This window comes from Salvelinus fontinalis, unplaced genomic scaffold (genome assembly GCF_029448725.1).
Source record: "Salvelinus fontinalis isolate EN_2023a unplaced genomic scaffold, ASM2944872v1 scaffold_0045, whole genome shotgun sequence".
Taxonomy (NCBI): domain Eukaryota; kingdom Metazoa; phylum Chordata; class Actinopteri; order Salmoniformes; family Salmonidae; genus Salvelinus; species Salvelinus fontinalis.
In genome coordinates, this window is record NW_026600254.1 from 255,204 (window position 1) to 272,450 (window position 17,247).

At 52.1% G+C, this 17,247-nt stretch overlaps 1 protein-coding gene across 2 annotated transcripts in view; it reads left to right on the forward strand.

The window, feature by feature from the left end:
* Nucleotides 1-271: 271 nt before the first annotated feature.
* Nucleotides 272-17,247, forward strand: part of wdr32 (WD repeat domain 32) — a 29,717-nt gene continuing 12,741 nt past the window's right edge. Inside the window, exons 1-5 of one of the 2 annotated variants that reach the window (XM_055911082.1) lie at nt 272-1,038; nt 1,308-1,421; nt 5,340-5,537; nt 8,824-9,026; nt 9,296-9,376. In XM_055911082.1, coding sequence (XP_055767057.1) covers nt 560-1,038; nt 1,308-1,421; nt 5,340-5,537; nt 8,824-9,026; nt 9,296-9,376 — 1,075 coding nt within the window. In that variant the 5' untranslated portion in view covers nt 272-559. The remainder of the gene's footprint in view (nt 1,039-1,307; nt 1,422-5,339; nt 5,538-8,823; nt 9,027-9,295; nt 9,377-17,247) is intronic. The other variant, XM_055911083.1, reaches the window with a different exon arrangement.

Sequence of the window (17,247 nt, forward strand, 5' to 3'; positions counted from 1 at the left end):
AAAAAAACATTTGATCCAGTATTGATCTTGTACTTCCTGTATAAAGCACCATTCTTGTGTTACTTTTTTAAAATTTGTAATATTTTTATTTTTTATTTTGCATCGTTGGGAAGAACTCGTAAAGTAGCATGTCACGGTTAAGTCCACACTCGTTTTATTCAGTGCTTGTGTCAAATCAAATTTGATTTAGATTTTGCATATGGAACGGTTTTATGAAATGAAAGTATAACTATGTCCACTAGGTGGAGGTATCCAATTTATTTTCTTAGTTTTGACCACTGAAATTCCACGGAAGAAGGAGAAGGAAGCTGGAACTCCGTCACAGCACTTGGTTTATTTTGCTCCAGTTTTGTGTGGTTAGCTACATCAAATAGCAATTCCGTCTCTGTCTAGTTTCGTGAAATTCCACTCACGTTTTTTGGGGCGCGATTGTCTTAACGGAGTAGAGGTAGGTGTATTCGGGAAACAATAGTTGCACACTTGGTTGTTGAACCGAGACACTGTCTGTGAAACAAGGGGCCTGCACAGGCACCCGTTGGCGACAGCCCTAACAGCCACAATGAGCTCGGAGCAGCAGAGCGACAGCGTGGACCCGGATGAGTCGCAGGACAGGTCTAGCAGCAGCAGGGTGTCGGACAAGGAACAGGACCCCCAGACAGATGACTCCGCCGATGAAGGCAAGACGCCGACGCGTCCTCCGCAGAGCAGCCGAGAGGAGGGAAGTGCTAACCCGAGAAGCTCCAGGGCGGATTTTGCAGCCGCGGAGGACAATCCCCGGTGTCAGCCGAATGTACAAGGCGCCTCGGGGCAGGGGGGTACCTCTATGGCTGGCCCTGGTTCGGTTGAGAGTAGCTCCAACAGCCTGTTCTCCATGCTACAGAGCAGGACTATAAGGAGAGGACTGTTCGTGGATCCATCTAGGGATAACTTTAGGACAATGACGAACTTGTATTTTTCCATGAGTCCGGCTGCAGACTCGGTCAACCTCAGTACCCAAACTCATGGCGCAGTGTTCAATTTGGAATACTCCCCCGACGGGTAAGGACAGGAGGAAATGGATGTTACGTGTTTGTCCATTTTTATCCTGAAGTTTTATCCATATTTGCGTAATAGGAAAGCTAGTTAAGTTGTATGATCAGTAGTCACAGTCCACAGACAGACCTTAAATTACACAAGTTGCCCTAGGCGAGGTATTTCGATATTGAATTAGGATTAGTTGTTGCAAAAGCAGCAGCTCCTCTTCCTGGGGTCCACATGAAACATAATACAGACTGGGCCTGTTGTTGTGACCTTATATCCCACCTCAGGTCTGTCCTGACAGTGGCCTGTGAGCAGACAGAGGTTCTCCTGTTCGATCCCATCTCCTCCAAGCACATCAAGACCCTGGTGGAGGCCCATGAAGACTGTGTCAATAACATCAGGTACCGTAGACGTGTTCTCTGCCCCCGGGGTATCTGGGCGTTTTAGAGATGTCGACGATGAGTATGAGGTGTCTCCTCTCAAACACCTTGGGAAACTCAGATTCAAACTCCCATTAGACAGCTTTGTAAGCTTTATGTCCAACTATGTTAGTTATTTACTAACGGGTGGTCCCGTGGGTGGTCCCGTGTGGCTCAGTTGGTAGAGCATGGCGCTTGCAACGCCAGGGTTGTGGGTTCATTCCCCACAGGGGGACCAGGATGAATATGAATGAACTTTCCAATTTGTAAGTCGCTCTGGATAAGAGCGTCTGCTAAATGACTTAAATGTAAATGTAAATTTACCAAATATAGAGTTTCGCTGAGCAACGAGGATCATTTATGGCCGACATGTATTTCCAGAGAATGGCTTAGTAAACATTTACAACCATACGAAAAATGTGCCTATTCAGCACAACCGTAATCAATCATTACTGCCAGTCAGAGGTCAGAGGTCAGAGGTCAGACATTATAACACTTGCAGCGCTGTCTAATGGGAGTTTGAATCGGAGTTTCATGGGCCTTTAAAGGAGGCACCTCATACTCATCGCCGACGTCTCTAACGCTCCTGGGGCGGGGGTTCTCTACCCCGGCCTTTCTCAAACCTCTCCTCGGGTACACCCAGGCGTTCCATCTGTTTCTACTCTTCCAGAGTTATCACACCACATACAACTTGTCGACTAGTTAGTTAGCAGGCCCTTGTCAACTAGTTAGTTAGCAATAGTCCTGCTCTTGTCTACTTGTCCCTTATAGTCCTGCTCTTGTCTACTAGTTATCAAGCCCTTGTCTACTAGTTATCAAGCCCTTGTCTACTAGTTAGCAAGCCCTTGTCTACTAGTTAGCAAGCCCTTGTCTACTAGTTAGCAAGCCCTTGTCTACTAGTTAGCAAGCCCTTGTCTACTAGTTAGCAAGCCCTTGTCTACTAGTTAGCAAGCCCTTGTCTACTAGTTAGCAAGCCCTTGTCTACTAGTTAGCAAGCCCTTGTCTACTAGTTAGCAGGCCCTTGTCTATTAGTTAGCAGGCCCTTGTCTATTAGTTAGCAGGCCCTTGTCTACTAGTTAGCAAGCCCTTGTCTACTAGTTAGCTAGCCCTTGTCTACTAGTTAGCAAGCCCTTGTCTACTAGTTAGCAAGCCCTTGTCTACTAGTTAGCAAGCCCTTGTCTACTAGTTAGCAAGCCCTTGTCTACTAGTTCAGGGCTACAAAAAAAAATGAATGTGGGTCCCCAAGGAAAGGTTTGTATTTGTTCTCTCCTGTCTGTATCGTCAGGTATGCTAGCTGGATGTTCCTTATCTCTGGTCCAAGGCTTTTCCATGTGACTAGCTGATGTTAAGCCTTGAGCAGGACACATAAACTCCCTGGACCAGAGCTACTGCTAGCTGTTCCCACGCCTCCACATGTCTGTCTGTCTGTCAGAAGTTTGTCTGTCTGTCTGTGTGTCTGCCTGTCTGTCTGCCTGTCTGTCTGTCAGAAGTCTGCCTGTCTGTCTGTCAGAAGTCTGCCTGTCTGTCTGTCAGAAGTCTGCCTGTCTGTCTGTCAGAAGTCTGCCTGTCTGTCTGTCAGAAGTCTGCCTGTCTGTCTGTCAGAAGTCTGCCTGTCTGTCTGTCAGAAGTCTGCCTGTCTGTCTGTCTGTCTGTCTGTTTGTCAGCCTGTCTGTCTGTCAGAAGTCTGCCTGTCTGTCTGTCTGTCTGTCAGAAGTCTGCCTGTCTGTCAGAAGTCTGCCTGTCTGTCTGTCTGTCAGAAGTCTGCCTGTCTGTCTGTCAGAAGTCTGCCTGTCTGTCTGTCTGTCAGAAGTTTGTCTGCCTGTCTGTTTGTCAGAAGTCTGCCTGTCTGTCTGTCAAAAGTCTGCCAATGCTGTTTGTCCTGTAAGTACTCTCCCTAGGTCTGCTCAAGGCTCTGATACATGGCTATATCTAGACTGCTATGGCATCCTAGGATTTAAAATATACATTTTATTTATTTCCCCTTTATTTAACTAGGTAAGCTAGTTGAGAACAAGTTCTCATTTACAACTGCGACCTGGCCAAGATAAAGCAAAGCAGTGTGACACAAACAACAACACAGAGTTACACATGGAATAAACAAGCGTACAGTCAATAACACAATAGAAAATAAAATTACATAGGCCATAGTGGTGAAGTAATTACAATTTAGCAGATTAACACTGGAGTGATAGATGAGCAGATGATAATGTGCAGGTAGAGATACTGGTGTGGGGGGTATTGTGATGTCATTATGGGGTATTGTGATGTCATTATGGGGTATTGTGATGTCCTTATGGGGTATTGTGATGTCATTATGGGGTATTGTGATGTCATTATAGAGATACTGGTGTGGCAAAAGAGCAGAAAAGTAAATAAAAACAGTATGGGGATGAGGTAGGTAGATTGGGTGGGCTATTTACAGATGGACTATGTACAGCTGCAGCGATCGGTTAGCTGCTCAGATAGCTGATGTTTAGAGATATAAGTCTCCAACTTCAGGGATTTTTGCAATTCGTTCCAGTCATTGGCAGCAGAGAACTGGAAGGAAAGGCGACCAAACGAGGTGTTGGCTTTGGGGATGACCAGTGAGATATACCTGCTGGAGCGCGTGCTACGGGTGGGTGCTGCCATGGTGACCAGTGAGCTGAGATAAGGCGGGGCTTTACCTAGCAGAGACTTATAGATGACCTGTAGCCAGTGGGTTTGGTGACGAGTATGAAGCGAGGGCCAACCAACGAGAGCGTACATGTCGCAGTGGTGGGTAGTATATGGGGCTTTGGTGACAAAACGGATGGCACTTTGATAGACTGCATCCAATTTATTGAGTAGGGTATTGGCGGCTATTTTATAGATGACATCACCGAAGTCGAGGATCGGTAGGATGGTCAGTTTTACGAGGGTATGTTTGGCAGCATGAGTGAAGGAGGATTTGTTGCGGAATAGGAAGCCGATTCTAGATTTAACTTTGGAGATGCTTGATGTGAGTCTGGAAGGAGAGTTTACAGTCTAACCAGACACCTAGGTATTTGTAGTTGTCCACATATTCTAAGTCAGAACCGTCCAGAGTAGTGATGCTGGACGGGCGGGCAGGTGCGGGCAGCGATCGGTTGAAGAGCATGCATTTAGTTTTACTTGCAATTAAGAGCAGTTGGAGGCCACGGACGGAGAGTTGTATGGCATTGAAGCTCGTCTGGAGGGTTGTTAACACAGTGTCCAAAGAAGGGCCAGAAGTATACAGAATAGTGTCGTCTGCGTAGAGGTGGATCAGAGAATCACCCGCAGTAAGAGCGACATCATTGATGTATACAGAGAAGAGAGTCGGTCCAAGAATTGAACCCTGTGGCACCCCCATAGAGACTGCCAGAGGCCCGGACAACAGGCCCTCCGATTTGACACACTGAACTCTATCTGAGAAGTAGTTGGTGAACCAGGCGAGGCAGTCATTAGAGAAACCAAGGCTGTCGAGTCTGCCGATAAGAATACGATGATTGACAGAGTCGAAAGCCTTGGCCAGGTCGATGAAGACGGCTGCACAGTACTGTCTCTTATCGATGGCGGTTATGATATCGTTTAGGACCTTGAGCGTGGCTGAGGTGCACCCGTGACCAGCTCTGAAACCAGATTGCACAGCGGAGAAGGTACGGTGGGATTCGAAGTGATCAGTTTGTTAACTTGGTCTACATGTCTTATCTCAATGAATCCAAGCTTGATTCCTTTCTCTTTACGTCTGTTTCAAAACACATTAGACGATAAGGTCTGAGGGGAGGGACCCTGGACCTTCTCCTCCAATACGGTTGAGAAGGAGGCAAGGAATTAGGAGGCAAGGAATTAGGAGGCAAGGAATCACCTACGTACGCTCTTGTTATTATAATGTACGTTCTGCTCTTCTTCTCTTCACAGGTTTCTGGACAACCGGCTGTTTGCCACGTGCTCGGATGACACCACCATAGCGCTGTGGGACCTGAGGAAGCTCAACTCTAAGGTTTGCTCTCTGCACGGTCACGCCAGCTGGGTCAAGAACATCGAGTACGACACCAACACGCGACTCCTTGTCACCTCTGGCTTTGACGGCAACGTCATCACCTGGGACACCAACAGGTAGGTGTGTGTGTGTGTGTGTGTGTGTGTGTGTGTGTGTGTGTGTGTGTGTGTGTGTGTGTGTGTGTGTGTTTCCACTACAGCATGTTAATTAGTAAGTTAACTTTCATAATAATGTTTTAGAAATACTAAGAATAACACAATGACATTGTATTCTGTCTTCGTTGAGCTCTGTGTTATCTGTCAGTGTTATCGGGGATGGGCCGGTGTTATCGGGGATGGGCCGGTGTTATCGGGGATGGGCCGGTGTTATCGGGGATGGGCCGGTGTTATCGGGGATGGGCCGGTGTTATCGGGGATGGGCCGGTGTTATCGGGGATGGGCCGGTGTTATCGGGGATGGGCCGGTGTTATCGGTGATGGGCCGGTGTTATCGGGGATGGGCCGGTGTTATCGGGGATGGGCCGGTGTTATCGGGGATGGGCCGGTGTTATCGGGGATGGGCCGGTGTTATCGGGGATGGGCCGGTGTTATCGGGGATGGGCCGGTGTTATCGGGGATGGGCCGGTGTTATCGGGGATGGGCCGGTGTTATCGGTGATGGGCCGGTGTTATCGGGGATGGGCCGGTGTTATCGGGGATGGGCCGGTGTTATCGGGGATGGGCCGGTGTTATCGGGGATGGGCCGGTGTTATCGGGGATGGGCCGGTGTTATCGGGGATGGGCCGGTGTTATCGGGGATGGGCCGGTGTTATCGGGGATGGGCCGGTGTTATCGGGGATGGGCCGGTGTTATCGGGGATGGGCCGGTGTTATCGGGGATGGGCCGGTGTTATCGGGGATGGGCCGGTGTTTGCACAACAGACAGCCTGAGGTTGTGTCCCAAATGGCATGCTATTCTCAATATAGTGTACTACCATAGGTTTCTGGTCAAAAGGAGTGCACTATTTAGGGAATACGGTGGGTGCCATTTAGAATGCAGGCCCTGACTCTTCTTCTCTCCTCTACCTGTAGGTTTACAGAGGATGGCTGACTCTTCTTCTCTCCTCTACCTGTAGGTTTACAGAGGATGGCTGACTCTTCTTCTCTCCTCTACCTGTAGGTTTACAGAGGGTGGCTGACTCTTCTTCTCTCCTCTACCTGTAGGTTTACAGAGGATGGCTGACTCTTCTTCTCTCCTCTACCTGTAGGTTTACAGAGGATGGCTGACTCTTCTTCTCTCCTCTACCTGTAGGTTTACAGAGGGTGGCTGACTCTTCTTCTCTCCTCTACCTGTAGGTTTACAGAGGGTGGCTGACTCTTCTTCTCTCCTCTACCTGTAGGTTTACAGAGGGTGGCTGACTCTTCTTCTCTCGTCTACCTGTAGGTTTACAGAGGGTGGCTGACTCTTCTTCTCTCCTCTACCTGTAGGTTTACAGAGGGTGGCTGACTCTTCTTCTCTCGTCTACCTGTAGGTTTACAGAGGGTGGCTGACTCTTCTTCTCTCCTCTACCTGTAGGTTTACAGAGGGTGGCTGACTCTTCTTCTCTCCTCTACCTGTAGGTTTACAGAGGATGGCTGACTCTTCTTCTCTCGTCTACCTGTAGGTTTACAGAGGGTGGCTGACTCTTCTTCTCTCGTCTACCTGTAGGTTTACAGAGGATGGCTGACTCTTCTTCTCTCCTCTACCTGTAGGTTTACAGAGGATGGCTGACTCTTCTTCTCTCGTCTACCTGTAGGTTTACAGAGGGTGGCTGACTCTTCTTCTCTCGTCTACCTGTAGGTTTACAGAGGGTGGCTGACTCTTCTTCTCTCGTCTACCTGTAGGTTTACAGAGGGTGGCTGACTCTTCTTCTCTTGTCTACCTGTAGGTTTACAGAGGGTGGCTGACTCTTCTTCTCTCGTCTACCTGTAGGTTTACAGAGGGTGGCTGACTCTTCTTCTCTCCTCTACCTGTAGGTTTACAGAGGATGGCTGACTCTTCTCTCCTCTACCTGTAGGTTTACAGAGGATGGCTGACTCTTCTTCTCTCCTCTACCTGTAGGTTTACAGAGGGTGGCTGACTCTTCTTCTCTCCTCTACCTGTAGGTTTACAGAGGGTGGCTGACTCTTCTTCTCTCCTCTACCTGTAGGTTTACAGAGGGTGGCTGACTCTTCTTCTCTCCTCTACCTGTAGGTTTACAGAGGGTGGCTGACTCTTCTTCTCTCCTCTACCTGTAGGTTTACAGAGGGTGGCTGACTCTTCTTCTCTCCTCTACCTGTAGGTTTACAGAGGGTGGCTGACTCTTCTTCTCTCCTCTACCTGTAGGTTTACAGAGGGTGGCTGACTCTTCTTCTCTCCTCTACCTGTAGGTTTACAGAGGGTGGCTGACTCTTCTTCTCTCCTCTACCTGTAGGTTTACAGAGGATGGCTGACTCTTCTTCTCTCCTCTACCTGTAGGTTTACAGAGGATGGCTGACTCTTCTTCTCTCCTCTACCTGTAGGTTTACAGAGGGTGGCTGACTCTTCTTCTCTCCTCTACCTGTAGGTTTACAGAGGATGGCTGACTCTTCTTCTCTCCTCTACCTGTAGGTTTACAGAGGATGGCTGACTCTTCTTCTCTCCTCTACCTGTAGGTTTACAGAGGATGGCTGACTCTTCTTCTCTCCTCTACCTGTAGGTTTACAGAGGATGGCTGACTCTTCTTCTCTCCTCTACCTGTAGGTTTACAGAGGATGGCTGACTCTTCTTCTCTCCTCTACCTGTAGGTTTACAGAGGATGGCTGACTCTTCTTCTCTCCTCTACCTGTAGGTTTACAGAGGATGGCTGACTCTTCTTCTCTCCTCTACTCTGTAGGTTTACAGAGGGTGGCTGACTCTTCTTCTCTCCTCTACTCTGTAGGTTTACAGAGGGTGGCTGACTCTTCTTCTCTCCTCTACTCTGTAGGTTTACAGAGGGTGGCTGACTCTTCTTCTCTCCTCTACTCTGTAGGTTTACAGAGGGTGGCTGACTCTTCTTCTCTCCTCTACTCTGTAGGTTTACAGAGGGTGGCTGACTCTTCTTCTCTCCTCTACTCTGTAGGTTTACAGAGGGTGGCTGACTCTTCTTCTCTCCTCTACCTGTAGGTTTACAGAGGATGGCTGACTCTTCTTCTCTCCTCTACCTGTAGGTTTACAGAGGATGGCTGACTCTTCTTCTCTCCTCTACCTGTAGGTTTACAGAGGATGGCTGACTCTTCTTCTCTCCTCTACCTGTAGGTTTACAGAGGATGACTGACTCTTCTTCTCTCCTCTACCTGTAGGTTTACAGAGGATGACTGACTCTTCTTCTCTCCTCTACCTGTAGGTTTACAGAGGATGGCTGACTCTTCTTCTCTCCTCTACCTGTAGGTTTACAGAGGATGGCTGCCCCCACAAGAAGTTCTTCCACACGCGCTACCTGATGAGGATGCGTCTGACTCCAGACTGCTCCAAGATGTTGATCTCCACGTCATCGGGTTACCTGCTGATCCTCCATGACCTGGACCTCACACAGTCTCTGGAGGTGGGCAGCTACCGCATGCTGCGGGCCAGACGCACCCCCCTCAGCTCAGGTGAGACCCCCCCCCCCCCCCCATTATCACCTCTCACACCTCAGGTGAGACACCCCCCCCTCCCATCATCACCTCTCACAGCCCAGGTGAGGTGCTGCTTCACCCCCCCCCCCACATCATCAACACCTCTCACAGCTCAGGTGAGACACCCCCCCTCCCATCATCACCTCTCACAGCTCAGGTGAGGTGCTGCTTCACCCCCCCCCCCCCCCCCCCCCCCTATCATCACCTCTCACAGCTCAGGTGATTTATTGTGAATCTGTCTCTAGATGGCTCAGCATCTGCATCGAGGTCAAGTGGAGCTCCTCGACAGGGTAACGACTCCAGCAAGATCCACCCTCACAGAGAAGGTCAGTTAGAGGCATGCTGGGCTTACTTCAGACACACGTCTCTGGTAGGACAACCAATCAGACACACGTCTCTGGTAGGACAACCAATCAGACACACGTCTATTAGGTAGCGAAATAAACACCTAATGATCTCCACCAACGGAGTGGAGCAGAGACCAGGGACTGAATTCACAAAACATGTGAAAAAAACGTGAGAAGTTACTAGAGGGGGGGAAAAATACGTTCTTAAGATGGTTTGCTAACAAGAAGGGAACTGAGAGAAGCAGGAGAGGGGGGGGGGGTATCGAACATTCATGTGAACCAGCTAGAGGAGAAGGTGTTGTCCACGATAGGAGAGATGGTGGTAGAGGGACTACGCGACCAGTAAGTTAGCTAGCTAACGCGTAACGACATTATAGCCAATATAGCTAATGACGTTAACGTTAGCCAAGTTGTTCTTTGCAAACTGACGAGCTAACGCTAACGTAAACTCACCCCCCCGTTCCGTACAAATGTGCTCAACCGCGACATTCAAACGAAGCTACAAAGAAAACTAATGAGACTGTAGCGACTGTGTTGACTTCAACATCGGGGGTGTGAACTACGTTTCTATTCAAGCGTTGATCGACATGGTAATGGCTCTATAGTATTGGAGAAAAGTAGAAAAAACGGACCCTCCGTTACATTGTGACGTGTCATGTCGTAACGTACAGCACGCATAAAGCAACTATTTCTATCTTACAATCTCTCTCCACCAGGTGTAGCACTTCTCTCATCGTTTAAAAACAAGAAATGGACAGTAAGGGGGATACCTAGTCACTTTTTGCGTCATCATTGCATGCGATCATCATTCTCAAAGCCGCTGTTTACTTCTAAGATCACTTTAGCACCGCCCTAAAAACCCGATTTCAAATTCGACACAAACCTTCAAATAGGTATGTAATGACACATTATATAAACTCTTTATAGTGTTTTGTTTACATTTTAGAGGCGATAAGATGATAAGTTAGACAGATCGAGTGAAAAAAAGCAATTTTCCCACAACCTCTCTCCTTCTCACTATAACGCATTAGTTTTCTTGCTGTATTTAAATGTCCGGTAACCAACTGTCTGTGGCGCGAGAATACGTTAATGGTTACAAAAGTACTAGTGGCCTAGTGGTTAGAGTGTAGGGGCGGCAGGGTAGCCTAGCGGTTAGAGCGTAGGGGCGGCAGGGTAGTCTAGCGGTTAGAGCGTAGGGGCGGCAGGTACCCTAGTGGTTAGAGCGTAGGGGCGGCAGGTACCCTAGTGGTTAGAGCGTAGGGGCGGCAGGTAGCCTAGCGGTTAGAGTGTAGAGGTGGCAGGTACCCTAGTGGTTAGAGCGTAGGGGCGGCAGGTAGCCTAGTGGTTAGAGCGTAGGGGCGGCAGGTACCCTAGTGGTTAGAGCGTAGGGGCGGCAGGTACCCTAGTGGTTAGAGCGTAGGGGCGGCAGGTAGCCTAGTGGTTAGAGTGTAGGGGCGGCAGGTAGCCTAGCGGTTAGAGTGTAGGGGCGGCAGGTAGCCTAGTGGTTAGAGCGTAGGGGCGGCAGGGTAGCCTAGCGGTTAGAGCGTAGGGGCGGCAGGGTAGTCTAGCGGTTAGAGCGTAGGGGCGGCAGGTAGCCTAGCGGTTAGAGTGTAGGGGCGGCAGGTAGCCTAGAGGTTAGAGCGTAGGGGCGGCAGGTACCCTAGTGGTTAGAGCGTAGGGGCGGCAGGTACCCTAGTGGTTAGAGCGTAGGGGCGGCAGGGTAGCCTAGCGGTTAGAGCGTAGGGGCGGCAGGTAGCCTAGCGGTTAGAGTGTAGGGGCGGCAGGTAGCCTAGTGGTTAGAGCAGGTAGCCTAGTGGTTAGAGCAGGTAGCCTAGTGGTTAGAGCAGGTAGCCTAGTGGTTAGAGCAGGTAGCCTAGTGGTTAGAGCAGGTAGCCTAGTGGTTAGAGCAGGTAGCCTAGTGGTTAGAGTAGGTAGCCTAGTGGTTAGAGCAGGTAGCCTAGTGGTTAGAGCAGGTAGCCTAGTGGTTAGAGCAGGTAGCCTAGTGGTTAGAGCAGGTAGCCTAGTGGTTAGAGCAGGTAGCCTAGTGGTTAGAGCAGGTAGCCTAGTGGTTAGAGCAGGTAGCCTAGCGGTTAGAGCGTAGGGGCGGCAGGTAGCCTAGCGGTTAGAGCGTAGGGGCGGCAGGGTAGTCTAGCGGTTAGAGCGTAGGGGCGGCAGGTACCCTAGTGGTTAGAGCGTAGGGGCGGCAGGTACCCTAGTGGTTAGAGCGTAGGGGCGGCAGGTAGCCTAGCGGTTAGAGTGTAGGGGCGGCAGGGTAGCCTAGCGGTTAGAGCGTAGGGGCGGCAGGGTAGTCTAGCGGTTAGAGCGTAGGGGCGGCAGGTACCCTAGTGGTTAGAGCGTAGGGGCGGCAGGTACCCTAGTGGTTAGAGCGTAGGGGCGGCAGGTAGCCTAGCGGTTAGAGTGTAGAGGTGGCAGGTACCCTAGTGGTTAGAGCGTAGGGGCGGCAGGTAGCCTAGTGGTTAGAGCGTAGGGGCGGCAGGTAGCCTAGTGGTTAGAGCGTAGGGGCGGCAGGTACCCTAGTGGTTAGAGCGTAGGGGCGGCAGGTACCCTAGTGGTTAGAGCGTAGGGGCGGCAGGTAGCCTAGTGGTTAGAGTGTAGGGGCGGCAGGTAGCCTAGCGGTTAGAGTGTAGGGGCGGCAGGTAGCCTAGTGGTTAGAGCGTAGGGGCGGCAGGGTAGCCTAGCGGTTAGAGCGTAGGGGCGGCAGGGTAGTCTAGCGGTTAGAGCGTAGGGGCGGCAGGTAGCCTAGCGGTTAGAGTGTAGGGGCGGCAGGTAGCCTAGAGGTTAGAGCGTAGGGGCGGCAGGTACCCTAGTGGTTAGAGCGTAGGGGCGGCAGGTACCCTAGTGGTTAGAGCGTAGGGGCGGCAGGTACCCTAGTGGTTAGAGTGTAGGGGCGGCAGGTAGCCTAGCGGTTAGAGTGTAGGGGCGGCAGGTAGCCTAGTGGTTAGAGCGTAGGGGCGGCAGGGTAGCCTAGCGGTTAGAGCGTAGGGGCGGCAGGGTAGTCTAGCGGTTAGAGCGTAGGGGCGGCAGGTAGCCTAGCGGTTAGAGTGTAGGGGCGGCAGGTAGCCTAGAGGTTAGAGCGTAGGGGCGGCAGGTACCCTAGTGGTTAGAGCGTAGGGGCGGCAGGTACCCTAGTGGTTAGAGCGTAGGGGCGGCAGGGTAGCCTAGCGGTTAGAGCGTAGGGGCGGCAGGTAGCCTAGCGGTTAGAGTGTAGGGGCGGCAGGTAGCCTAGCGGTTAGAGTGTAGGGGCGGCAGGGTAGCCTAGCGGTTAGAGCGTAGGGGCGGCAGGTAGCCTAGCGGTTAGAGCGTAGGGGCGGCAGGGTAGTCTAGCGGTTAGAGCGTAGGGGCGGCAGGTAGCCTAGCGGTTAGAGTGTAGGGGCGGCAGGTAGCCTAGAGGTTAGAGCGTAGGGGCGGCAGGTACCCTAGTGGTTAGAGCGTAGGGGCGGCAGGTACCCTAGTGGTTAGAGCGTAGGGGCGGCAGGGTAGCCTAGCGGTTAGAGCGTAGGGGCGGCAGGTAGCCTAGCGGTTAGAGTGTAGGGGCGGCAGGTAGCCTAGTGGTTAGAGCAGGTAGCCTAGTGGTTAGAGCAGGTAGCCTAGTGGTTAGAGCAGGTAGCCTAGTGGTTAGAGCAGGTAGCCTAGTGGTTAGAGCAGGTAGCCTAGTGGTTAGAGCAGGTAGCCTAGTGGTTAGAGTAGGTAGCCTAGTGGTTAGAGCAGGTAGCCTAGTGGTTAGAGCAGGTAGCCTAGTGGTTAGAGCAGGTAGCCTAGTGGTTAGAGCAGGTAGCCTAGTGGTTAGAGCAGGTAGCCTAGTGGTTAGAGCAGGTAGCCTAGTGGTTAGAGCAGGTAGCCTAGTGGTTAGAGCAGGTAGCCTAGCGGTTAGAGCGTAGGGGCGGCAGGTAGCCTAGCGGTTAGAGCGTAGGGGCGGCAGGGTAGTCTAGCGGTTAGAGCGTAGGGGCGGCAGGTACCCTAGTGGTTAGAGCGTAGGGGCGGCAGGTACCCTAGTGGTTAGAGCGTAGGGGCGGCAGGTAGCCTAGCGGTTAGAGTGTAGGGGCGGCAGGGTAGCCTAGCGGTTAGAGCGTAGGGGCGGCAGGGTAGTCTAGCGGTTAGAGCGTAGGGGCGGCAGGTACCCTAGTGGTTAGAGCGTAGGGGCGGCAGGTACCCTAGTGGTTAGAGCGTAGGGGCGGCAGGTAGCCTAGCGGTTAGAGTGTAGAGGTGGCAGGTACCCTAGTGGTTAGAGCGTAGGGGCGGCAGGTAGCCTAGTGGTTAGAGCGTAGGGGCGGCAGGTACCCTAGTGGTTAGAGCGTAGGGGCGGCAGGTACCCTAGTGGTTAGAGCGTAGGGGCGGCAGGTAGCCTAGTGGTTAGAGCGTAGGGGCGGCAGGTAGCCTAGCGGTTAGAGTGTAGGGGCGGCAGGTAGCCTAGCGGTTAGAGCGTAGGGGCGGCAGGGTAGCCTAGCGGTTAGAGCGTAGGGGCGGCAGGGTAGTCTAGCGGTTAGAGCGTAGGGGCGGCAGGTAGCCTAGCGGTTAGAGTGTAGGGGCGGCAGGTAGCCTAGAGGTTAGAGCGTAGGGGCGGCAGGTACCCTAGTGGTTAGAGCGTAGGGGCGGCAGGTACCCTAGTGGTTAGAGCGTAGGGGCGGCAGGGTAGCCTAGCGGTTAGAGCGTAGGGGCGGCAGGTAGCCTAGCGGTTAGAGTGTAGGGGCGGCAGGTAGCCTAGTGGTTAGAGCAGGTAGCCTAGTGGTTAGAGCAGGTAGCCTAGTGGTTAGAGCAGGTAGCCTAGTGGTTAGAGCAGGTAGCCTAGTGGTTAGAGCAGGTAGCCTAGTGGTTAGAGCAGGTAGCCTAGTGGTTAGAGTAGGTAGCCTAGTGGTTAGAGCAGGTAGCCTAGTGGTTAGAGCAGGTAGCCTAGTGGTTAGAGCAGGTAGCCTAGTGGTTAGAGCAGGTAGCCTAGTGGTTAGAGCAGGTAGCCTAGTGGTTAGAGCAGGTAGCCTAGTGGTTAGAGCAGGTAGCCTAGCGGTTAGAGCGTAGGGGCGGCAGGTAGCCTAGCGGTTAGAGCGTAGGGGCGGCAGGTAGCCTAGCGGTTAGAGCGTAGGGGCGGCAGGTAGCCTAGAGGTTAGAGCGTAGGAGCGGCAGGTAGCCTAGTGGTTAGAGCGTAGGGGCGGCAGGGTAGCCTAGTGGTTAGAGTGTAGGAGCGGCAGGTAGTCTAGTGGTTAGAGTGTAGAGGTGGCAGGTAGTCTAGTGGTTAGAGCGTAGAGGCGGCAGGTACCCTAGTGGTTAGAGCGTAGGGGCGGCAGGTACCCTAGTGGTTAGAGCGTAGGGGCGGCAGGTACCCTAGTGGTTAGAGCGTAGGGGCGGCAGGTACCCTAGTGGTTAGAGCGTAGGGGCGGCAGGTACCCTAGTGGTTAGAGCGTAGGGGCGGCAGGTAGTCTAGTGGTTAGAGCGTAGGGGCGGCAGGGTAGCCTAGTGGTTAGAGCGTAGGGGCGGCAGGTAGCCTAGCGGTTAGAGCGTAGGGGCGGCAGGTAGCCTAGCGGTTAGAGCGTAGGGGCGGCAGGTAGCCTAGTGGTTAGAGCGTAGGGACGGCAGGTAGACTAGCGGTTAGAGCGGAGGGGCGGCAGGTAGCCTAGTGGTTAGAGCGGAGGGGCGGCAGGTAGCCTAGTGGTTAGAGCATAGGGGCGGCAGGTAGCCTAGTGGTTAGAGTTCAGAGGTGGCAGGTAGCCTAGTGGTTAGAGTGTAGAGGTGGCAGGTAGCCTAGTGGTTAGAGTGTAGAGGTGGCAGGTAGCCTAGTGGTTAGAGTGTAGAGGTGGCAGGTAGCCTAGTGGTTAGAGTGTAGGGGTGGCAGGTAGCCTAGTGGTTAGAGCGTAGGGGCGGCAGGGTAGCCTAGCGGTTAGAGCGTAGGGGCGGCAGGTAGCCTAGCGGTTAGAGCGTAGGGGCGGCAGGTAGCCTAGCGGTTAGAGCGTAGGGGCGGCAGGTAGCCTAGCGGTTAGAGCGTAGGGGCGGCAGGTAGCCTAGCGGTTAGAGCGTAGGGACGGCAGGTAGACTAGCGGTTAGAGCGGAGGGGCGGCAGGTAGCCTAGCGGTTAGAGCGGAGGGGCGGCAGGTAGCCTAGTGGTTAGAGTGTAGAGGCGGCAGGTAGCCTAGTGGTTAGAGTGTAGAGGCGGCAGGTAGCCTAGTGGTTAGAGTGTAGAGGCGGCAGGTAGCCTAGTGGTTAGAGTGTAGAGGCGGCAGGTAGCCTAGTGGTTAGAGTGTAGAGGCGGCAGGTAGCCTAGTGGTTAGAGTGTAGAGGCGGCAGGTAGCCTAGTGGTTAGAGTGTAGAGGCGGCAGGTAGCCTAGTGGTTAGAGTGTAGAGGCGGCAGGTAGCCTAGTGGTTAGAGTGTAGAGGCGGCAGGTAGCCTAGTGGTTAGAGTGTCCATTCGTCACAAGACGAGCGTTTCGCTGTCCTAAAGTTAGGTACATTTCCAAGAAGAAATCCTCAAGGAACTTTTTCCCAAGAACAATACTTCCAAAAAAATGTCCGAGGTTGTATTTGATTAACATTTATTGAAAAAGTGTAGATTTCCTCAAAGACAAAAGACGAACATAGTTACAAGGTTACCGTTTCATAATATATATATATAAGTATTGATCTTTGGAGAATCAATATAGTTGGAGCTAGATTCCACAAACCTGGTCTCTGCTCCATTCCGTTGGTGGCTCATCAATAACTTGCTCCACCATGGATTGTATGTTTGTCAGCTACCTAGCAGCTGATCAATACCATGGTATTGATCAGGAGACGTGAACTGTGATTAGACTGTCGACAGAGGGGTAGAGTAAAACACAGGATCAATGAGTTTGCCAGCAAATTTTTTATTTTACATTTTTTTAACTGGACAAGTCAGTTAAGAAAAAATTCTTATTTTCAATGACGGCCTACCGGGGAACAGTGGGTTAACTGCCTTGTTCAGGGGCATAATGACAGATTTTTACCTTGTCAGTTTGGGGATTTGATCTTTCAGTTACTAGTCCAACACTCTAACCACTAGGCTACCTGCCACCCCTCCACTCTAACCACTAGGCTACCTGCCTCCTCTACACTCTAACCACTAGGCTACGCTGCCGCCTCTACACTCTAACCACTAGGCTACCTGCCACCTCTACACTCTAACCACTAGGCTACCTGCCGCCTCTACACTCTAACCACTAGGCTACCTGCCACCTCTACACTCTAACCACTAGGCTACCTGCCGCCTCTACACTCTAACCACTAGGCTACCTGCCACCTCTACACTCTAACCACTAGGCTACCTGCCGCCTCTACACTCTAACCACTAGGCTACCTGCCGCCTCTACACTCTAACCACTAGGCTACCTGCCGCCTCTACACTCTAACCACTAGGCTACCTGCCACCTCTACACTCTAACCACTAGGCTACCTGCCACCTCTACACTCTAACCACTAGGCTACCTGCCACCTCTACACTCTAACCACTAGACTACCTGCCGCCCCTCCCCTCTAACCACTAGGCTACCTGCCGCCCCTCCCCTCTAACCACTAGGCTACCTGCCGCCCCTACACTCTAACCACTAGGCTACCTGCCGCCCCTACGCTCTAACCGCTAGGCTACCTGCCGCCCCTACGCTCTAACCACTAGGCTACCTGCCGCCTCTACACTCTAACCACTAGTCTACCTGCCACCTCTACACTCTAACCACTAGGCTACCTGCCGCCCCTACGCTCTAACCACTAGGCTACCTGCCGCCCCTACACTCTAACCACTAGGCTACCTGCCGCCCCTACACTCTAACCACTAGGCTAGAGGTGTGTGTATTTATATATATATATATATATACACACACGTTTGAAGTTTA